At 44.0% G+C, this 24,363-nt stretch overlaps 1 protein-coding gene across 3 annotated transcripts in view; it reads right to left on the bottom strand.

The window, feature by feature from the left end:
• Window positions 1–24,363, bottom strand: part of LOC310784124 (zinc finger MIZ domain-containing protein 2-like) — a 56,144-nt gene that overhangs the window by 28,358 nt on the left and 3,423 nt on the right. For 2 of the 3 annotated variants that reach the window (XM_083645106.1, XM_083645107.1), the window contains exons 1-9: window positions 24,047–24,163; window positions 22,236–22,395; window positions 19,009–19,248; window positions 17,623–17,782; window positions 14,107–14,225; window positions 9,604–9,690; window positions 9,218–9,407; window positions 3,229–3,370; window positions 2,813–2,891 (exon numbers count right to left, since the gene is read on the bottom strand). In XM_083645106.1, coding sequence (XP_083501232.1) covers window positions 2,813–2,891; window positions 3,229–3,370; window positions 9,218–9,407; window positions 9,604–9,690; window positions 14,107–14,225; window positions 17,623–17,782; window positions 19,009–19,248; window positions 22,236–22,395; window positions 24,047–24,153 — 1,284 coding nt within the window. In that variant the 5' untranslated portion in view covers window positions 24,154–24,163. Of the gene's footprint in view, window positions 1–2,812; window positions 2,892–3,228; window positions 3,371–9,217; window positions 9,408–9,603; window positions 9,691–14,106; window positions 14,226–17,622; window positions 17,783–19,008; window positions 19,249–22,235; window positions 22,396–24,046; window positions 24,265–24,363 lie in introns of those variants that run through there. The other variant, XM_083645108.1, reaches the window with a different exon arrangement.

Raw genomic sequence — 24,363 nt, 5'->3', positions numbered from 1 at the left:
AGTTAACTCGTCAAAAAAAAAAACCGGTTGACTGCCGTGGACGAGTTAACTCGTCAAAAAAAAAAAATTTTTTTTGACGGTGGGACGTTGATCTAACCCTTTTACATCTCCTATAAAAATATGGGAGCCACCGAACGTGTACAACCCATTCCACCGACCCACTAAGTGGCGACAGTGCTCTCCAGACTATTGAAAGCCAGCCAAAACTGCAGGGAAAAGCGTGAGGAAGCCATTCTCATACTGTAGGCGAAAACGCTTTCGCGCTGGAGCACAACGGTGGCGCACAACGGTGGGGGGTTCCAAAAATAGACTGGGTACAACACACTTTGAAACACGCAGCATAAAGCCCAGAATCGCACAAAGCTTCATCAAAGCTCTCAACCGAAACCCCAAGAAATGAGCGAGCCCCATCCAGACTCGCCCGCGGCCCGACGAGCAGCAGCAGCAGCAGCAGACAGGCAGCAGAAACTCGCTTGTGACACACCCGCTGCAGCCACGGAGGGAGGAGGAGAACAGCCACAGAGGGAGGAGTTTGAAGGAGAGGGGGGTTTCCTGCTGTTATGGAGGAAATTACTGTTCAAAACTATTGTTTAGATGTCTGACGTCTTACTGATGCCAAAAATAAATGGTTAAAGTGACTGTTCTATCGAATTTCACAAAAAGGCATTTATCTCCGCTTTAATTTTCAGACGCTGAAACCATGCTGTATTCAACTGCTAATGCCTACATAACTACTAACTCTACAAACTAACTCTTTTAGACAGAGAAAGCACACATTCTATTAGTTATTTTGAGATATTTTGTGTTCACCAAGTCCTAGCAGAAAATAATCCTCGGCTCTTGAAAGATGAGCCAGAATCCTCAAAAAAAAACCTTGGCAGAAGCTACCTACAGTAAAAAAAAAAACTGTTGGCAGTGAATGTGTTAAGAAGCACTGACAACATTGACCCTTTGTCTTGTTTGTTCATTTTGTTCGACAAACCTGGATGGCACCAGCTTACCCGGCTTACTCAGCTGGGAAGGATTTATGACATCACTGATGATATCACAATGTCTATGACATCCTCAATGATGTCATAAATAGAGCCCGACCGCTATGTTGTACTGCCTCAAACTGGTGTTAAATGCAGACAAAACTAAAGCTATGCTCTTCTCTAGTAACAAGAAGGTGCCAGCTGCTCTCCCTTGCATTACTTCACTGCAGGGGACTCCCATTGAGGCCGTTCACTCCTATAAATACAGTGTTTCCCTGTTTCCCATACATAAAGGAATTAGAGGTGGATTTGGACCGCCACAAAAAGATGTTGACCAAATTATTATTATTTTTTTTACAGTGCACCTGAACGCAACATGCAAGATATCCGCTGAATAAGTGTCCAATAAATGTTCATGTCATTCTGGCCAATACTTCTGTTATAGCATTTCAGTCTGGAATATGGAATATCTTTCAATAATCTATGATTTAGCTGCTAAATTGTCAAATACCGCCGTCTGCTCGCTACCCAGGCACTTACCGGTATGTATGTACTTAACCTAACTAACTTAACCTAACTAACTATCCGGTGTGCACAACACTGTCAGCCTAAACTCCAGCTGACACCCCAAAAACCTACAATCCGCTACAGAAAAATGTATAGTTTGTTTATTAACTGGCCCCTTGCCTTCTATCATTTCACGAAAGTGGCAAAGCAAGTTGAGTATCCCTGACCTATAGGGATAAATTTAGTTTGTCATTGTAAACCCACAGCACAGTAATGATGACATGTTCTTCATAAATCTAGCCTTTTAATTTTGCTCTTAAGCTTTCTCAAAGTACACCAAATTCATGCATTTTACGTTAAAATGTTAAAAAAAATCTTGCGGGGGGCCATGCCCCCGCACCCCCCTAGGAGGTCCGCGGTCCCCCACCACAAATACTCAAAATCCTGTGGGAAACACTGATTAATATATATATATATATATAATATATATATATATATATTAGAGATGGGAATAGATTAATTTTTTTAATCTAGATTAATCCTGGTCATTAATCTAGATTAATCTAGATTAAAATGGGTCATTTGAAGTCTGTCGAAGCCATTCAAAATATGTGTGTGCAACATAAATAATGACTAGAAGTAAGTCCTTGTGAACAGGTTTCTGTTTATTCGGTTGTTCACGCTCCCCCACAGCAGCCAGGATGGGGGAGGCAGACATAAATGTCCGCGCTTACATACCTGTTCCATTCTAAAGTGATAATCATCATGGCCTGCTCAATATAAGTGGACCCTGCTACCAGACAACTTTGAGAATAATAATATATATAATAATAATAATAATACAGTGGAGCTGCTCAGTGGCCAGCAGATCAGACTGTGGTTGTACTGGACAGCTTCCAGGTATGAATGTGTGTGAATGTGAACAGGGCGCTCCTGAAAAAGAGAGCATTGCTCTCAGTGAGACTCCCCCTGTATAAATAAAGGTAAAAAAAAAAAAAAGATTAAAATAGATTAACGGCGATAATTTTTTTATCGCGCGTTAAGAGTCTCGCGTTAACGCAGCTGTTAATGGCGTTAACTATCCCATCTCTAATATATATACATACATATATATACATACATATATACACTGAATCACATGTCTCTGAGGGCGGATACTGGGTGGCGTTACACTGAATCACATGTCTCTGAAAAGTCCCCAAAGTACGACTTCACAGGATTTTCCCAGTAAAAGAAATGCCAATTACCTGCTGAGGGACACCGTGTGTGATAACATAAGAAAAGAAAAACAAAACAGGAAGAGGAAGAGGAAGAGAGAGGAGGAAGAGTACCTGGACGGAGGCCGGCCAGTTGGTGTTCATCTGTCGATCCTCATGGTGGTAACACTTAAACTGCAGCTCCAAGTCCGGTCTGACACACACACACACACACACACACACACACACACACACACACACACACACACACACACACACACACACACACACACACACATCACACACACACACACACACACACACACACACACACACACACATCACACACACACACACACACACACACACATGCACGCTGAGTGAGCACAATCCTGCTCTTACTGTATGTGTGTGTGTGTGTGTGTGTGTGTGTGGGCGCGCATGTTACGGCCCGAACATTTACATTTACATTTACGGACCTAACAGTGTGTGCAGTGTGTGTGTGTGTGTGTGTGTGTGTGTGTGTGTGTGCGTGTGCGTGAGTGTCTCACCTCAACATGAGGGTCTTGTAGACAGAGTCTCGGAGCTGGAAGACGTGGTTGCTGACAGCCAGGTTGTGCTCTAACCTGAAGGGCTCTAGGACCACGCCGTCACGCACCGGGAAGGTCAGCCGCAGGTCGTCACTAGGGTTACCTGACAAACAGGAAGTCAGCGAGTCACACGGTGCAATCAGATCAATCAGAAATACACTTCCTACTGGGAAAGTTCACATGAACGCTCTGCAAACACCCTGGAAACACAAACCCACATTAACATGGCTTCACAGGGTCAGAAAAAGTCGACAGATTTGTTGCTAGCAGGAGGGTTTGAAAAAGTCATTGAGTCTAGCGGCAAAGTGGCCAAGTTGGCAACATAAAGCGATGGTCTGGGTCATAAAGTGAAGGTCTGGGTCATAAAGTGAAGGTCTGGGTCATAAAGTGAAGGTCTGAGTCATAAAGTGATGGTCTGGATCATAAAGTGAAGGTCTGGGTCATAAAGTGAAGGTCTGGATCATAAAGTGAAGGTCTGGATCATAAAGTGAAGGTCTGGGTCATAAAGTGAAGGTCTGGATCATAAAGTGAAGGTCTGGGTCATAAAGTGAAGGTCTGGATCATAAAGTGATGGTCTGGATCATAAAGTGAAGGTCTGGGTCATAAAGTGAAGGTCTGGGTCATAAAGTGAAGGTCTGAGTCATAAAGTGATGGTCTGGATCATAAAGTGAAGGTCTGGGTCATAAAGTGAAGGTCTGGATCATAAAGCGATGGTCTGGATCATAAAGTGAAGGTCTGGGTCATAAAGTGAAGGTCTGGATCATAAAGTGAAGGTCTGGGTCATAAAGTGATGGTCTGGATCATAAAGTGATGGTCTGGGTCATAAAGTGAAGGTCTGGGTCATAAAGTGATGGTCTGGGTCATAAAGTGAAGGTCTGGGTCATAAAGTGAAGGTCTGGGTCATAAAGTGAAGGTCTGGGTCATAAAGTGAAGGTCTGGGTCATAAAGTGATGGTCTGGATCATAAAGTGATGGTCTGGGTCATAACAAAGTGAAGGTCTGGGTCATAAAGTGAAGGTCTGGGTCATAAAGTGAAGGTCTGGATCATAAAGTGAAGGTCTGGATCATAAAGTGAAGGTCTGGGTCATAAAGTGAAGGTCTGGGTCATAAAGTGATGGTCTGGATCATAAAGTGATGGTCTGGGTCATAACAAAGTGAAGGTCTGGGTCATAAAGTGAAGGTCTGGGTCATAAAGTGAAGGTCTGGATCATAAAGTGAAGGTCTGGATCATAAAGTGAAGGTCTGGGTCATAAAGTGAAGGTCTGGGTCATAAAGTGATGGTCTGGGTCATAAAGTGATGGTCTGGATCATAAAGTGATGGTCTGGGTCATAAAGTGAAGGTCTGGGTCATAAAGTGATGGTCTGGGTCATAACAAAGTGAAGGTCTGGGTCATAAAGTGAAGGTCTGGGTCATAAAGTGATGGTCTGGATCATAAAGTGATGGTCTGGGTCATAAAGTGAAGGTCTGGGTCATAAAGTGATGGTCTGGGTCATAACAAAGTGAAGGTCTGGGTCATAAAGTGAAGGTCTGGGTCATAAAGTGATGGTCTGGATCATAAAGTGATGGTCTGGGTCATAAAGTGAAGGTCTGGGTCATAAAGTGATGGTCTGGGTCATAAAGTGAAGGTCTGGGTCATAAAGTGAAGGTCTGGGTCATAAAGTGATGATCTGGATCATAAAGTGATGGTCTGGGTCATAACAAAGTGAAGGTCTGGGTCATAAAGTGAAGGTCTGGGTCATAACAAAGTGAAGGTCTGGGTCATAAAGTGAAGGTCTGGGTCATAAAGTGATGGTCTGGGTCATAAAGTGAAGGTCTGGGTCATAAAGTGAAGGTCTGGGTCATAAAGTGATGATCTGGATCATAAAGTGAAGGTCTGGGTCATAACAAAGTGAAGGTCTGGATCATAAAGTGAAGGTCTGGATCATAAAGTGAAGGTCTGGGTCATAAAGTGAAGGTCTGGGTCATAAAGTGAAGGTCTGGGTCATAAAGTGATGGTCTGGGTCATAAAGTGATGGTCTGGATCATAAAGTGAAGGTCTGGGTCATAAAGTGAAGGTCTGGATCATAAAGTGATGGTCTGGGTCATAAAGTGATGGTCTGGATCATAAAGTGAAGGTCTGGGTCATAAAGTGATGGTCTGGATCATAAAGTGAAGGTCTGGATCATAAAGTGAAGGTCTGGATCATAAAGTGAAGGTCTGGATCATAAAGTGATGGTCTGGATCATAAAGTGAAGGTCTGGGTCATAAAGTGAAGGTCTGGGTCATAAAGTGATGGTCTGGGTCATAAAGTGAAGGTCTGGGTCATAAAGTGAAGGTCTGGGTCATAAAGTGAAGGTCTGGATCATAAAGTGAAGGTCTGGGTCATAAAGCGATGGTCTGGATCATAAAGTGATGATCTGGATCATAAAGTGATGGTCTGGATCATAAAGTGATGGTCTGGATCATAAAGTGAAGGTCTGGATCATAAAGTGAAGGTCTGGATCATAAAGTGAAGGTCTGGGTCACAAAGTGATGGTCTGGGTCATAAAGTGATGGTCTGGGTCACAAAGTGATGGTCTGGATCATAAAGTGAAGGTCTGGATCATAAAGTGAAGGTCTGGGTCACAAAGTGATGGTCTGGGTCATAAAGTGATGGTCTGGATCATAAAGTGAAGGTCTGGGTCATAAAGTGAAGGTCTGGGTCATAAAGTGAAGGTCTGGATCATAAAGTGAAGGTCTGGGTCATAAAGTGAAGGTCTGGGTCATAAAGCGATGGTCTGGGTCATAAAGTGAAGGTCTGGGTCATAAAGTGAAGGTCTGGATCATAAAGTGAAGGTCTGGGTCATAAAGTGAAGGTCTGGATCATAAAGTGAAGGTCTGGGTCATAAAGTGAAGGTCTGAGTCATAAAGTGATGGTCTGGATCATAAAGTGAAGGTCTGGGTCATAAAGTGAAGGTCTGAGTCATAAAGTGATGGTCTGGGTCATAAAGTGATGGTCTGGATCATAAAGTGAAGGTCTGGATCATAAAGTGAAGGTCTGGGTCATAAAGTGAAGGTCTGAGTCATAAAGTGATGGTCTGGGTCATAAAGTGAAGGTCTGAGTCATAAAGTGATGGTCTGGATCATAAAGTGAAGGTCTGGGTCATAAAGTGAAGGTCTGGATCATAAAGTGATGGTCTGGATCATAAAGTGAAGGTCTGGGTCATAAAGTGAAGGTCTGGGTCACAAAGTGATGGTCTGGGTCATAAAGTGATGGTCTGGATCATAAAGTGAAGGTCTGGATCATAAAGTGAAGGTCTGAGTCATAAAGTGATGGTCTGGGTCATAAAGTGATGGTCTGGATCATAAAGTGAAGGTCTGGATCATAAAGTGATGGTCTGGATCATAAAGTGAAGGTCTGGGTCATAAAGTGAAGGTCTGAGTCATAAAGTGATGGTCTGGGTCATAAAGTGATGGTCTGGATCATAAAGTGAAGGTCTGGATCATAAAGTGATGGTCTGGATCATAAAGTGAAGGTCTGGGTCATAAAGTGATGGTCTGGATCATAAAGTGATGGTCTGGGTCATAAAGTGAAGGTCTGGATCATAAAGTGAAGGTCTGGGTCATAAAGTGATGGTCTGGGTCATAAAGTGAAGGTCTGGATCATAAAGTGATGGTCTGGGTCATAAAGTGAAGGTCTGGATCATAAAGTGAAGGTCTGGATCATAAAGTGAAGGTCTGGATCATAAAGTGATGGTCTGGGTCATAAAGTGAAGGTCTGGATCATAAAGTGAAGGTCTGGGTCATAAAGTGATGGTCTGGATCATAAAGTGATGGTCTGGATCATAAAGTGATGGTCTGGGTCATAAAGTGATGGTCTGGGTCATAAAGTGAAGGTCTGGATCATAAAGTGAAGGTCTGGATCATAAAGTGATGGTCTGGATCATAAAGTGAAGGTCTGGGTCATAAAGTGAAGGTCTGGGTCATAAAGTGAAGGTCTGGGTCATAAAGTGATGGTCTGGGTCATAAAGTGATGATCTGGGTCATAAAGTGAAGGTCTGGGTCATAAAGTGAAGGTCTGGGTCATAAAGTGAAGGTCTGGGTCATAAAGTGAAGGTCTGGGTCATAAAGTGAAGGTCTGGGTCATAAAGTGAAGGTCTGGGTCATAAAGTGAAGGTCTGGATCATAAAGTGAAGGTCTGGGTCATAAAGTGAAGGTCTGGATCATAAAGTGAAGGTCTGGGTCATAAAGTGAAGGTCTGGATCATAAAGTGAAGGTCTGGGTCATAAAGTGAAGGTCTGGGTCATAAAGTGATGGTCTGGGTCATAAAGTGATGATCTGGGTCATAAAGTGAAGGTCTGGGTCATAAAGTGAAGGTCTGGGTCATAAAGTGAAGGTCTGGGTCATAAAGTGAAGGTCTGGGTCATAAAGTGAAGGTCTGGGTCATAAAGTGAAGGTCTGGGTCATAAAGTGAAGGTCTGGATCATAAAGTGAAGGTCTGGGTCATAAAGTGAAGGTCTGGATCATAAAGTGAAGGTCTGGGTCATAAAGTGAAGGTCTGGATCATAAAGTGAAGGTCTGGATCATAAAGTGATGGTCTGGGTCATAAAGTGAAGGTCTGGGTCATAAAGTGAAGGTCTGGGTCATAAAGTGAAGGTCTGGGTCATAAAGTGAAGGTCTGGGTCATAAAGTGAAGGTCTGGATCATAAAGTGATGGTCTGGATCATAAAGTGAAGGTCTGGATCATAAAGTGAAGGTCTGGGTCATAAAGTGAAGGTCTGGATCATAAAGTGATGGTCTGGATCATAAAGTGATGGTCTGGGTCATAAAGTGAAGGTCTGGATCATAAAGTGATGGTCTGGATCATAAAGTGAAGGTCTGGGTCATAAAGTGAAGGTCTGGGTCATAAAGTGAAGGTCTGGGTCATAAAGTGAAGGTCTGGATCATAAAGTGATGGTCTGGATCATAAAGTGAAGGTCTGGGTCATAAAGTGAAGGTCTGGGTCATAAAGTGAAGGTCTGGATCATAAAGTGAAGGTCTGGATCATAAAGTGATGGTCTGGATCATAAAGTGAAGGTCTGGGTCATAAAGTGAAGGTCTGGATCATAAAGTGAAGGTCTGGATCATAAAGTGAAGGTCTGGATCATAAAGTGAAGGTCTGGGTCATAAAGTGAAGGTCTGGGTCATAAAGTGATGGTCTGGGTCATAAAGTGAAGGTCTGGGTCACAAAGCGATGATCTGGGTCATAAAGCGACACACACACACACAATTAGGGGTGCTCCAAAAAAATCGTTCTTAATGCCACGATTCCTGGATCGATTCCAAACTCCCAAGAATCGATTCTTCTTTGTATTTTTTTTTTTTTTTTTTTTTTACAGTGCACCTGAACGCAACACGCAAGATAGTGATACTGGCTGAATAAGTGTCCAAATGTTCATGTCATTTGTGTACTGTACTGCCACGGTGCCACCACCTCTTGCACTTAAGAACTCTGGTTAATGTATTCCCCCCAAAATCTATAAATCCTTCTCAAAGTCTACAGATCCCCCCCAGCCTATAAATCCATCTTATCTGAAGAACATAAGGGGGGAATTCCCCCCTAGTTTGCAAAATGAATTTAGGCCCTTACTGTAATACTTCAGAAGTTGAATTTGAATTTCAGCATTAATACATTTGTCATTTTTTGTCTTTGTGTGTTAATATAAAACTACATAATTGAGAATCGATTCTAGATTCTGGAATCGAGAATCGTTGGAATCGAGAATCGTTGGAATCGAGAATCGTTGGAATCGAGAATCGATTCTGGAATCGGATCGTGACCCCAGGAATCGGAATCGGATCGGATCGTGGCTTAGCCGGATCGGAGCACCCCTACACACAATCCCCTCCAGGCATTCAACTCGCGGCGATAAGACTTGATTTGTTGTTATTTATGACAGATGAAAGAAACGTGGGCGTGTGTGTGTGTGTGTGTGTGTGTGTGTGTGTGTACCTGTGGGAGGGGGAGGGACCAGGCTGCTCATGTTGGGCTTGATATCCGGCAGGAAGGAAGAGGGCGGCGGCTTGACGTCACTGTTGCTAGGCGACATGTAGGGAGGGGCCATGGAACTGCCGGGTGTGATGGGGGGGGTGGGGTTACCGGGGAGGGGTGAGCTGGGGTAACCTGGCAACCCTCGCCCAGGCTGAGAGAGAGCGTGAGAGAGAGAGAGACAGACAGACAGACAGAGAGAATGTCAAATATTGGTATTGTATTGTACAGAAATTTCTCCCCAAATTGTACCAAGACACACGCGTGCGTGTGCATGCGCACACACGCACACACACACACACGTGCACACACACCCACACACGCACGTGGACACGCACACACACACTTACCCCAGTGGGCTGGTTGAAGGAGTTGTATGCCCCGCCTCCTGTTGTCAGAGCGTTTAACCCTCCGCCCTGACCGTTAAACTGTTCCTGCTGGGCACACACACACACACACACACACACACACACACACACACACACACACACACACACACACACACACACACACACACACACATGCACACACACACACACACACAAAGTTAGAACTTTCACCAGGTTTGAATGAATGAATGAATGAATGAATGAATGAATGAATGAATGAATGAATGAATGAATGAATGAATGAATGAAAAAATTTATTGGTCACCACCACCACCACCAACCATACACTTAGGTCATAACCAAAGGTTAGGGGCAGAAGCAAACGCTTATGTAAAGCCCCCCCTTTTCTTAAAATTAAAATAAGAAAATCATCATGTTCAGACATCTTGGACATTGTCCTTACTTGCCATCATATTAACAACAAAGGATTTCAGGGAAAAAATATCCTAATACAGGAAACAAAAAACAACAACAAAAAAAGCAAAATAAATAAATAAGCAATACAACAGTCAAAAACCAGTAAGTAGCAAATAACAAAACAAACACAATCCATACATGCATATTCATACATTTTTATATTCGTTTTATTATTATTATTATTATTATATATATATACATATACCTATATATATATATATATACTTATACATACACTTTTGTATTTATTATTATTATTATTATTATTATTATTATTATTATTATTATTATTTTTATTTTATTTTTTCTTCTCTCCTTGTCCCCTACATCATTCAGTTACCTGGGAACTAGACTATAATTTTCCATCATCATGTCCTTATACCTTTTTTTAAAGATCAACACATTCTTACTTGATTTTAGTTTTAGGTTCACAGGTTCAGTTCACACAGTGTGTTTTGTACGTGTGTGTGTGTGTGTGTGTGTGTGTGTGTGTGTGCGTGCGTGTGTGTGTGTGTGTGGTGTGTGTGTGTGGACAAAGCTCTGCCAGGAGCACTTTTTGTGAGGAGAAATAAAAGGTGGATCTCATAACGTCAGGTGACGTTAGCTTAGCAGCTGCTAGCTTGTTGTGCAACAAGCAAAGGCTTACCAGATATTTCCACTACATGTCTGGTATAATCCATACTGCTTTATGATCTGGTATGATCCATACTGCATTATGATCTGGTATGATCCATACTGCTTTATGATCTGGTATAATCCATACTGCTTTATGATCTGGTATAATCCATACTGCTTTATGATCTGGTATGATCCATACTGCTTTATGATCTGGTATAATCCATACTGCTTTATGATCTGGTATGATCCATACTGCATTATGATCTGGTATGATCCATACTGCTTTATGATCTGGTATGATCCATACTGCTTTATGATCTGGTATAATCCATACTGCTTTATGATCTGGTATAATCCATACTGCTTTATGATCTGGTATAATCCATACTGCTTTATGATCTGGTATGATCCATACTGCATTATGATCTGGTATGATCCATACTGCTTTATGATCTGGTATAATCCATACTGCTTTATGATCTGGTATAATCCATACTGCTTTATGATCTGGTATAATCCATACTGCTTTATGATCTGGTATAATCCATACTGCTTTATGATCTGGTATAATCCATACTGCTTTATGATCTGGTATAATCCATACTGCTTTATGATCTGGTATGATCCATACTGCTTTATGATCTGGTATAATCCATACTGCTTTATGATCTGGTATAATCCATACTGCTTTATGATCTGGTATGATCCATACTGCTTTATGATCTGGTATGATCCATACTGCTTTATGATCTGGTATGATCCATACTGCTTTATGATCTGGTATAATCCATACTGCTTTATGATCTGGTATAATCCATACTGCTTTATGATCTGGTATAATCCATACTGCTTTATGATCTGGTATAATCCATACTGCTTTATGATCTGGTATAATCCATACTGCTTTATGATCTGGTATAATCCATACTGCTTTATGATCTGGTATAATCCATACTGCTTTATGATCTGGTATAATCCATACTGCTTTATGATCTGGTATAATCCATACTGCTTTATGATCTGGTATGATCCATACTGCTTTATGATCTGGTATGATCCATACTGCTTTATGATCTGGTATGATCCATACTGCTTTATGATCTGGTATAATCCATACTGCTTTATGATCTGGTATAATCCATACTGCTTTATGATCTGGTATAATCCATACTGCTTTATGATCTGGTATAATCCATACTGCTTTATGATCTGGTATAATCCATACTGCTTTATGATCTGGTATAATCCATACTGCTTTATGATCTGGTATAATCCATACTGCTTTATGATCTGGTATAATCCATACTGCTTTATGATCTGGTATAATCCATACTGCTTTATGATCTGGTATAATCCATACTGCTTTATGATCTGGTATGATCCATACTGCTTTATGATCTGGTATAATCCATACTGCTTTATGATCTGGTATAATCCATACTGCTTTATGATCTGGTATAATCCATACTGCTTTATGATCTGGTATGATCCATACTGCTTTATGATCTGGTATGATCCATACTGCTTTATGATCTGGTATGATCCATACTGCTTTATGATCTGGTATGATCCATACTGCTTTATGATCTGGTATAATCCATACTGCTTTATGATCTGGTATAATCCATACTGCATTATGATCTGGTATAATCCATACTGCTTTATGATCTGGTATGATCCATACTGCATTATGATCTGGTATAATCCATACTGCTTTATGATCTGGTATGATCCATACTGCTTTATGATCTGGTATAATCCATACTGCTTTATGATCTGGTATAATCCATACTGCTTTATGATCTGGTATAATCCATACTGCTTTATGATCTGGTATAATCCATACTGCTTTATGATCTGGTATAATCCATACTGCTTTATGATCTGGTATAATCCATACTGCTTTATGATCTGGTATAATCCATACTGCTTTATGATCTGGTATAATCCATACTGCTTTATGATCTGGTATAATCCATACTGCTTTATGATCACGGTTACAGTAACATCAATTCACTGATTACAACGTCCTGTTTCACCGCTGGTTTCATTGTGTCCATATTTGTTGTTGCTATGGGAAACGGCCAGCGTCTGACTGCGATTGGTCGGTTGAGAAAAAGCGCTTCATGTCGCCCGGCGCTTTTCTGAAAAGTTGAACATTTCTCAACTTTTGAAAGCGCCCCGCTCTGAGGAAAAAAGTCCCACTGCAGCCTCGCCTGGCCACTGTGATTCAGGAGGTAGAGCGGGGTCGTCAACTAATCACTTTAGATCAAAGAGGCCGGTGGTTCGATCCCCGCCTCCTCCAGTCCGCATGTCGAAGTGTCCTTGGGCAAGACACTGAAGCCCAAGTTGCTCCTGATGGCTAGTGCACCAGCACCCTGCGTGGTAGCTTGCCACCATCGTTGTGTGAATGTGTGAATGCGCTTTGCATAAAAGCTCTATAAAAATGTAGTCGCCCATTTAAATCACAGACTGAGCACATCTCACATTTACATCACAGACTGAGCACATCTCATTTACATCACAGACTGAGCACATCTCACATTTACATCACAGACTGAGCACATCTCACATTTACATCACAGACTGAGCACATCTCACATTTACATCACAGACTGAGCACATCTCATTTACATCACAGACTGAGCACATCTCACATTTACATCACAGACTGAGCACATCTCACATTTACATCACAGACTGAGCACATCTCACATTTACATCACAGACTGAGCACATCTCATTTACATCACAGACTGAGCACATCTCACATTTACATCACAGACTGAGCACATCTCACATTTACATCACAGACTGAGCACATCTCATTTACATCACAGACTGAGCACATCTCACATTTACATCACAGACTGAGCACATCTCATTTACATCACAGACTGAGCACATCTCACATTTACATCACAGACTGAGCACATCTCATTTACATCACAGACTGAGCACATCTCATTTACATCACAGACTGAGCACATCTCACATTTACATCACAGACTGAGCACATCTCACACTGGAGGAATTCATATTTATTTTTATCGTTTTATTGTTATACATTGTGTTATTTTTTTTTGGGGGGGGGGGGCATTTTTGCCTTTATTGGATAGGACAGTAGATAGACAAGAAGGGTGGGGAGAGAGAGGGGATGACATGTGGCAAAGGACCTTGGGTCGGGTTGGAACCCGGGTTTGCCACGCAGAGGAGAGGACGAAGCCTTAGTGGGACACGCTCTACCAGGTCAGCCACCTGCTAACTTCTTTATTAAGGTGAGATACTGGGCTCATAATTAGCCCATCTGTTTGTTTTTCTTCACCTGCACAATCTTGTTTATGGTTGCACATTGTATTATTTCTTACTCTTTGTGCAAATAAACAACTAAACTCAACTAAACTAAAAGGGCGGGGTTTCAGGACTCACCTTGTAGTACTGTGAGCTGGGTGGTCCGGAGGGGGGGTACTGTGGGAGGGGCATCTTGTGGCTCTGGTAGGAAGGGGAGGAGCCAGAGCGCTGGGGGGCGGGGCCTGGACCACCGGGACCTGCAGGGTAACGGGCAGATGAACGAATGTGAAGGAAGGAAGCCGCAGCCTGCGGAGGACGCAGCCTTGCTGAACGCGGTTAAATGACCTACATTACATTAGGTGCCCTTCTGCAATTCATTCTCTATGGTAAGGACGCGCTCCTCTTTCAAGGAGCGCACCTGGCGTTTAGGCGCTCTTGGCGGCTAGTGTTTTTTGGCGGAGCGCTCTGGGCGTCTCAAGCTGAGAAAAGTTCAACATTTGGAGGAAAAGCGCGCTGCTCGTCAGTGTCACTCCTCCCACCTCTTCTCCTGCCAGGGGGATCTTCAACCTCCGCTGCTGCCAGATAAGCCAATAATCTGGCTTTCGTGTTTACAGTGCGAACAATCTACAACATCAAACAGACGAAACCAGCTGTCTACCGTCCGTGTGATCGTTGTGTCCTGAACTGTGCTGCGCGTGACTGCAGGGGGAAACAAAACAAAGCACACACACACACACACACACACACACACAAAACGTGCGCTGTGTTTTGTGCGCATTGGAAGCGCTCTCGACATGATTTCCAAAGCGTTCTTATGTGAAATACACACGTCCGGTCTGCACGGCACCTTATGCTGCTACGTGCCTCAGAATACCCCCGTTCCAACCTTTCCGTTAACGTTTACTTAAAAAAGAAACTGGTGTCCAGTTTGTGCGGCAAAGCTTGTGTTTGCATCCCACATTATTGATAGGGCTGTGGCGATTCACTTATCTCCCGATTCGATACTATCACGATTCTTGGGTGCCGATTCGATTTATATTGCGATTCTTAAGTATTGCGATTCTACGATTATTGCGATTCGATATTACGATTTATTGAGATTTTCGTTTCTTTTTTTCTTTTCTTTTTTCAGTTTGTTTGCTTTTTTACACTAGATTAGAACATGGGAAAAGTTGAATCATACACTAGAGACTGTATATTATATATCATGAGTAGGGCTGGGCGATATAGTTAAAAACAGGGGCGGACTGGGATCATAATTCAGGCCGGGCATTAGATACCAAGCAGGCCAGGCCGATATGGGCCGACGCGCGTGAAATTTGGGCCGTTTGAAGCCCAATTTGGGCCGTTTGAAGCCAGATTTGGGCCGTTTGAAGTCCAATTTTACAATGAGATGCACCCACTTTAACCCTGAAGTGCAATTATTACTTCAGACTAACTAATAAAGTAATAAAACCACTAGTAAACCAGTAGGCGGCGTCTGGCCTGCTGTTCAGTGAGTGGCCTGACTGCAAGCACCCAAAAAAAAAAAAAAAAAAAAAAAAATTGTTTTTTTTGCGATTATCGATTCTGGAATAAAAGATTGATTCAAAAAATCGTGACATTAAAAATCGCGATACTTAGGTGAATCGATTTTTTCCCCCACCCCTAATTATTGATACCGCTTATTGGTTCAGTTCTGTCAAATAGCAAAAGAGCTGGTAGCCCAGAGCCCACTACGGTAGAGATGACTGAACAATACACACTACATGGAGGGCTGTTTGTGGGTATAAATTAACGATATAGCTGTATATACTACTGTATGGACCTACTGCCAAACTGATCAGAACAGCTCTTCTGGATTTGAGGTATATAAAGAGCACCCTATTCCAGAGTGAAGGAACTTTGGACAAACAAAATAATGATTAATGTATCATGACGGGGTCTGTGAAATGTGTGAATTCTCTCTGTACCGGCGCTGCTCGGATGGACATGCAGGTCTCCTGCTCAATGTTCCTTCAGGTCCATAATGGGCAACAGAAACAAACTCTGTGGTAAACTGGTTTCCAGTCCACTGACAGGACCGACCCGCTCGTGCTGCTCACTGTTGTATTTGGACACCTTTTTACGGGCGGACTTGAGCTGGAGGTAACGTTAATCACCGCCATTGGTTGGCTAACGCGTTAGCAGTGCTAGCTAACGTAGCAGGCTTACAGGTTAACTTACAAGTTAAACATCCACACATCCACATACCTGTGCTGAACGTGGTTGGTTACGCAATTGCTATTGCTCCGTTTGCGTGGTTATATGCCAGTTTTATCTGACACAGCTACATCTACATACAACCTTATTTTCATTCACTAGATCAAAATGCTGCCAAACTGCGCCGGTTTTACGAGATCTCTCTCCGCTCCTACTTCTCACCATGCTGGCTGCCTGGCTTGTGTTTACATCCGGGCTTGTTGTTGTTGCTTAGCAACACACATAAATGGTTAACAAGATTGGTAAAAACGGAACAAATAATTAAGGTGTGACTGAAATCCGTCTGTAAACGGAGCTCTGCCACCCGTGCTATTAGTTTCGGTGGCTTTACAAGCGAACCTCCAAAACTTTGCTGCAGATTTACAAGCGGGCGTTGGCTTAGATCAACTGACCACATATCTGCATGCTTACTTTCTTGCCTAAAAATATGAAAAATAATGAATATGTAATGAAGTGAGATATTAGAAGTCATAGAGCCCAAGCTACAACAGCTTTGAGCCTGCTGTAAAATCCCATCGCTGTCGGCTGGTGCGTGGTGCATTCTGGGATAGGTTGGTCTGTGAAGGTGCCATCTGTTGCATCCTTCAATTTCAGGAAGAGAAGACTTCTTCTCCACCGCCTTCGAAATGTGACAGCTTTAAAGTCTTTGCACACAGAGTCCGTTTTTTCGTCCGAAATTGACGCACGGAAAAAAAGAAAGAATACGACCTCATTTGTGTCAATCATCGTTGACACACCGTGTCCGACAATGACGTCCGTTCATTTAAGTTTTCGGACGAGGTTCGATTTTCCGCGTTTTTCCGCATCCATGAAAAGCTTTTGAGAGCTGTTTGACCACTCAGAGCCGCCGTAGTTTTGCTATTCGCAATGAAAAATGGCGTCTGAGAGGTTAATTCACTTCGTCTCCCTGCAGCACAAAGCACTTTATGACAAAGCAAGTAAGGAATACGGAGGTGCGGAATTAAAAGACAGAATGTGGCGGGTGATTGCAGACCAGCATGGAATGCGGGACGGGGTGTGTGTGTGTGGTGTGTGTGTGTGTGTGTGTGTGTGTGTGTGTGTGTGTGTGTGTGTGTGTCTGTGTGTGTGTGAGAGAGAGAGAGAGCCTACCTCAGACACACTGCCAGCCGCTGCGACGAATATTGGATAATTAACGCATCGGACTCAGTGTGCAAGGTATCTGTGCGTGACGTTTTTTTTTCTTCGGATGACGGATAAAAAAAAACGCAGCGAACAATTGGGACTCTGTGTGCAAAGAGCTTTCGTTGCGCCGCGGTGACGCATTCAGTCTTCGAAATCAGCCTTCAAAGGCTGCGCCTGAATTGAGAGAGAGCTACAGAGCAACCTATCTCTGTAAAACACAACCTGAAGCATGCTGGGTAGCGTAGTTTAGTGCAACTGGAGGCTTCCTACCTGGGTGGTACTGCAGGCCGGGTCCCGCATAGGGGCCGGGCCCCGCGTGACCCCCCCCGCCTGACCCGGGTATCGAACCCCCGGCACCGCCGGGACCGGACAGGACGTTCACACTGGGACCAACAGGGATCCCATACTGCTGAGACATGCCTGCAAAAGACTGAGAGAGGACAGTATGTGGTTTGTATCCTGTGATGCTTCATTCTCAATGCTAGATTAAACACAGGAGAGGTGTCTGCACAGGCTTAGGGGCCCTTTACACCAGGACAGTTTCTGGAAGAAACAACACAATAGCGTTTCCTTCACACCTTCTCCCAGTTTACATGAGCGCTGTTGAATTTTTAAAACGCCGTAATGTACATGCCAGGTCGCTAGGTGGCAGTGTGATCAGCTTATTCTTTGCCCATACAAGGACGCTTCTGCATGACGTCATTTCGTAATCGTCTTTCCGGTTTTAAACACGGAAGTAGAGTACGCCTACCGCAGTCATTTAGACTTGCCAAAAAGCTGTTTTCAAGCTAAAAAAAAAAACCCCAAACTGTTTTAAAGTTTTAATATTTGTCGGGTGAGAACGTAACATATATGTGAGCAGTTTATCAGAATAACGCCTATTGGAAATCTTTAACGAGCAGCGAGGACCGGGAGCGCTGAAACCCTACTGTAGTTAGGCTACTGGCAGTGAGAAAACACTGTTGACGTGCTTTTGTAACTAACGTTAAATGCCGACCGGGTACAGCCATCGGCTCCTCGCAGCAGTAACGTTATGAACATGTAACTGAAGTTGGCCACAGTGTAGCTTAATTCTGAATGTTGCCAAACTTCATTCATACTGACGTTTTATTTTGAAAATGGTTGCCAACTCCCGCACGGCTACGGCGTAATCGCGTGTGTCGCGTCTGCAGGCACGTCAGAGTTCCTGAAATGAGCCGTCTCAAGCGATTACATGGAGCGCTCAGCGGGAAGCGTCACCAAGAATTCCACTCTGGAGGGTGGTTTCAAAATGTGTCGTTTCCTAAGCCCAAATTCGCCGTCGCCGTCTAAAAGGGAGGCACTAACGATACAATAATCCCCCGTCACCATAGGAAACCGTCCTCGTGTAAAGCGCCCCTTAGTTTATTCGATTGGAAACTAACATAATTCACAGGCTATACTGCACAAAATGATCCATAAACCAGTTACAAGAAAACATTATTAATTCATTTTGAGTATCATAGTTCTTTTATATTCTCTACCACCATCCTTTAGCTTTAGCATCCTACCTGTTGTGCTGCTGACACTGCTAACAAGAGGCGATCATCTACAATCTGTTGAAATCATCTCATGTTGAAACACACTTTCACAGAGAAAGACGGAGACCTTCTGAATTCATTTCAGGTTGACTCTTACCTCAGAGTTGTACGGGCGTTTGAGGCCTTGTGGGGGCCTCAGAGGGCCTTGCTGGGGTCCAGGGCCGTAGTTTGGATGCTGGGGGACCCTCTGGGGGCCGCCGCCCGGGCCGTACATGGGGCCCATGGAGGGGGGCCCCCTGGCCGGCCCGGGGCCCGGACCCATCCCGCCAGGGGCCATGGAGGGGCCGCGAGGGCCGGCGTGGGCCATGAACTGACTGCTATAGGCTGGACCCCCCATCTAGGAAACACACACACACACACACACACACACACACGCACACGCACACACACGCGCACACGCACAAGATACTCAGTCAACGGTTCAGCAGCAACTATTCCAAAACCACAGATCAACAATCTACTTAAAGCTGACAAATCTCTAATCCAGATTTGACTGTATATTAAAGTCCCCCTCCACTCAAAGATCAGATGTTCTTGTTTGACACTAGAAGGCAGGGGTGTAGTGCTATTTGTTTAGGTGCCAAAGCGCAGGGCGATATAGCTCAAAAGTATATCGTTATAAAATATTTCATATCAGTCAATATAGATAATTATTGATCATTTTTAATTGACCCTTTTTATTCATTTAAAAAACGAGAAGAAAACGTTTGCATTTAACCACTTTATTTCGAACCGCCTTATTTTCAAGGCACACGGGTAATAATTGTACACTGTCACACACACACACACACACACACACACACACGCTCTGAGTGCAAGCAGTAATTTACAGACATGGTGACGCTTTATTTTGATGACCTAGCCTAGCGTTGCGAGTCTTCTCAAACACAAAAACAACGTTTGGTAACGTGTATTTCAGGGTTGTTTAACGTTAACGTTCGGTGATTCAGTGAATGAGCTGCCCCGCACTCCGCAAAGTACGTTGCAGACGCCCGCATTTGTGTCAATTTACGTTAACGTTAACATGAATTGAAATTCACTCACGCTGAATTCTTTGTAACGTTTACAGACGACGGACGGGGTTCTGCTTTCGGTCAGACTTGAACAATCCAATACACTGCAATAGTGGCGAGCTGGCTTCTTCTGTGGTGTTTCGCACGTGTGGTGCCGGGTGAGACCACACCTGCTGTTCGCGTCACGAGCACTGCCCATTGTCAAGGGATATGACTGGCTGTTTATGAGCTGGGGGCGGGTGCACGCTCGCGGTTTGTCTGTTGAGTGATTGGCTGTTTGTGTGTCACTCGCAGCACGCTCCACGCTCTTGTTTTTTTTCATGCAGCTGTGAGAACTATCGAACATTCTATCAAACTATTTTTTGTATTGTATTGATGACGTCTCTATCGCCGATATATATTGCTATCGTTTTATCGCCCAGCCCTACTAGAGCGCACGTATGACACACAACTAGGGCTGCACGATTTATCGTATTTTCATCATCATCGCGATATGAAAATGCGCGATGAACACATCGCAAAAGTCACGTGTTATCGGAAAAAAAAAAAAAAAAAAAAAATTACAGTGCACATGAACGCAACATGCAAGATACCGGCTGAATAAGTGTCCAAATGTTCATGTCATTCTGGCCAATACTCCACTTCTGTTATAACATTTCAGTCTGGAATATGGAATATCTTTCAATAATCGTTATGACTAAAAGGCTAAAAGTAATCTCATGTGTAAGAAATGACTGTTCTACATTGAAGTAAAAATGTAAATAATGAACTTGTTGGTTTTGGATTTTTTTTAGCTTCAAGAGTGCATTTTTGTTCGTATGACCCTTAACACAGGCTTTGAGAATCCCGTGCCACTTACTGATACGTATGCTTAAATTAACACACTCATATTGCAAAATGAATTTAGGCCCTCACTGTAATACTTCAGAAGTTGAATTTGAAGTTCAGCATTAATACATTTGTCATTTTTTGTCTTAGATTTACCTTTGTGTGTTATTGCAATATAAAACTACATAATTGAGAATCGATTTAGATTCTGGAATCGAGAATCGTTGGAATCGAGAATCGATTCTGGAATCGGATCGTGACCCCAGGAATCGGAATCGGATCGGATCGTGGCTTAGCCGGATCGGAGCACCCCTACCCATTAATATTTTTGTTTATAGCATTTTTTTATTTATCGCAGGTCATATCGTCATCGCAATATTGAACAGTGTTATCGCACATCGCAGCTTTTCCTCATATCGTGCAGCCCTACACACAACCCTACCCCCCCCCCCCCACACACACTTCACTATAGAAACTAGGGCTGTGCCGATTCACTTATCTCCCGATTCGATACTATCACGATACTTTGGTGCCGATTCGATATATATTGCGATTCACGATTATTGCGATTCTACGATTATTGCGATTCGATATTACGATTTATTGCGATTTTTGTTTATTTTTTTCTTTTATTTTTTCAGTTTGTTTGCTTTTTTACACTAGATTAGAACATGGGAAAAGTTGAATCATACACTAGAGACTGTATATTATATATCATGAGTAGGGCTGGGCGATATAGTTAAAAACAGGGGCGGACTGGGATCATAATTCAGGCCGGGCATTAGATACCAAGCAGGCCAGGCCGATATGGGCCAACGCGCGTGAAATTTGGGCCGTTTGAAGCCAGATTTGGGTCCAATTTTACAATGAGATGCACCCACTTTAACCCTGAAGTGTAATTATTACTTCAGACTAACTAATAAAGTAATAAAACCACTAGTAAACCAGTAGGCGGCGCCTGGCCTGCTGTTCAGTGAGTGGCCTGACTGCAAGCACCCAAAAAAAAAAAATTTTTTTTTTTTTTTTTTTTTTTTTTTTTTATTTGCGATTATCGATTCTGGAATAAAAGATCGATCCAAAAAATCGTGACATTAAAAATCGCGATACTTAGGTGAATCGATTTTTTCCCCCACCCCTAATAGAAACATTATAGTGATACTACAGAAGACAAGAAGGTCCCTATAAGCTCTCAGACACTGTAAGTCCACATCGGAGTAGGACTATTAGAGGACTATAGTGCTTTACCATCACAATATTAAAAGTAGAAAAGGCTTGTTGGACATTTGGACAATATCACAGCATCAGGTTCCATTTAACATCATTACCTTATCTTTAATATATATAGAGTACAGTCATGTCAGATCAGGAGACTGCAAACTGGCTTTGTAATGAAGGATTTAAAATTCACTCATTCATCTGTCATTATGCGTCACCTGTGACCAAACTTCCTGTCGAGGCAGGAAGTAGCATCTTTTGGCCTCACCTGTCCGTAGTTCATTTCCTGGTTGTGTTTCTCCTGGATGGCGGCGACGGTTGCCGTGGCGGTGGCGGTTGCCGTGGCGGCGGCGGCGGCGACAGCGGCGGCGGCCGCAGCCTGAGTGAAGTCGGCAGGACCTCGAGAAGCACCGGCACTGGACGGATAACTAGAGACAGAGAGAGAGAGAGAGAGAGAGAGACAGAGAGAGACAGAGAGGCAGTGAGCAAGAGAGAGAGAGAGACACACAGAGGGGGAGAGAGAGAGAGAGACAGATAGGGAGAGAGAGGCACACACACACACACACACACACACACACACACACACACAGGGAGATGTAGGTAAGTGTCATAGTTCAGTAGAAAAGCTGTTTGATTGGATGATTTATTCTATTTCTAAAGGAAGTTTTCTGATATAAAACAATTACAACCACAGTAGATTTACTCCTGATTGAAACATTTAAAGGGACGATTCGCCTCAAAATCAAAAGCACATCTTGGAAGCTGCTAAGCTAAGCTAGCAGCTAGCGGGTGTAGTTTGGTCAAATGAAAATAGTTCCTACATGAAACTGCTCACAAGGTCTGTGGATTATCTTGAGTAACCGGGTCATGATTTCTGAAAAGAGTTTTTCAATTGTTTCAATTGTTGAGTTTTTCCAATTGTATTTTTTGGCTCTTTCAGCACCACAAGCCGAGTGCCATCCAGTTCCATTGTATTGGAGAGAAGGCAGACATCACAAGCCGAGTGCCATCCAGTTCCATTGTATTGGAGAGAAGGCAGACATCACAAGCCGAGTGCCATCCAGTTCCATTGTATTGGAGAGAAGGCAGACATCTCTACGGCCGATATCTCCAAAACTCAGGCAACTCCTGTGCATCTTTCCATCCGTTCCTGTTTCCAACCCCTTGATCTCCCTCCCTTCTCTCCATCCTCCCTCATCATTCTCTCTCTCCTTCGCCTCATTCTTCCTCCACCCGTCTCAATGTCTTACAGCCCGAACACACCACACGCCCAAGCAATGGAGCACGGAGGCACTTTCATTTCAGCGTCCTTGTTAACAGGCGAGACCGATCATGCGAGCTGCACGCCACGCTGAAGCTACGCTGCATACGTGCTGCAGTGATAGTTTCAGCTTCTGTTCGATCCCCCCCCCCCTATTTTTTATCCCATTTTTATCCCCCATTAGTGCTAATTAATTTATTTATCCTGGTTGCTGCTCCACCCTCTGTCGATCTGGGGAGAGCTGAAACTGGCTCCATGCTTCCTCCGAGACATGGGCAGTTAGCCAGCCGCTTCTTTTCACCTGACAGGGGAAGCTTCACTGGTAGGACATAGCACGTGGGAGGATCACGCTATTCCAACCAGTTCCCCTCCCGGCGCCCTTACCGGCCAGAGGAGGAACCACATTAGCAACCAGGATATTGCATGTTTTTGGTGAAGGGGGTTCCTATATGAAGGAAACCCCCAGGGGGCACGGGGAGAACATGCAAACTCCACACAGAAAGGCCCTTTTTGACGACCCCACCCGGGCGGTGGGCACTCGAGGACATGCGGACGGGCACGCATTCCTTCAGCGTTCACAGCGTCCCAGGTGGGAATCGAACCCAGGACCTTCGAGCTGTGAGGCTACAGCGCTTACCACTGCACCACCGTACCCCCCCTGTTGTTCGATTTTTCAAGTGTGCCGCCGGCTGCAGCGCTTTTCTGGAGCGGCCGCCTTTTGTGTGCGGCCCAATTCCCGAGGAAAGTGCGCCGGCGGCGAGAATAAAACGCACACAGCCCTATAGCTCCTCCCCCCTCCTCTCCTCTCCTCTCCTTACCTCCCGCTGTAGCCCCCGGGTCCTCCGCCGTAGCCCCCGGCCCCTCGGCTGTACATGCCCTGGCCCAGGTAGCCCTTGCTGGGCTCGCTGTAGCCCTGCTGGCCCATGTAGCCTCCAGGTCCACCGGCCATCCCCGGCCCCCCGTGGCCCTGCATCATGGGACCCCCGCCTGGGGCTGCTCCAGGACCCATCACCCCCATCACCCCCCCGCCCAGGCCCTGAAACACACACACACACGCACGCACGCACACACACACACACACACACATACACACACACACACACACACACACAGTTACAAAGCACTTCAGCCTCTT

Source organism: Poromitra crassiceps (genome assembly GCF_964638095.1).
Source record: "Poromitra crassiceps genome assembly, chromosome: 10".
In the NCBI taxonomy this organism is placed as follows: domain Eukaryota; kingdom Metazoa; phylum Chordata; class Actinopteri; order Beryciformes; family Melamphaidae; genus Poromitra; species Poromitra crassiceps.
Note: the sequence above shows the minus strand (reverse complement) of the source record. Positions and strands in the feature narration are given on the sequence as shown.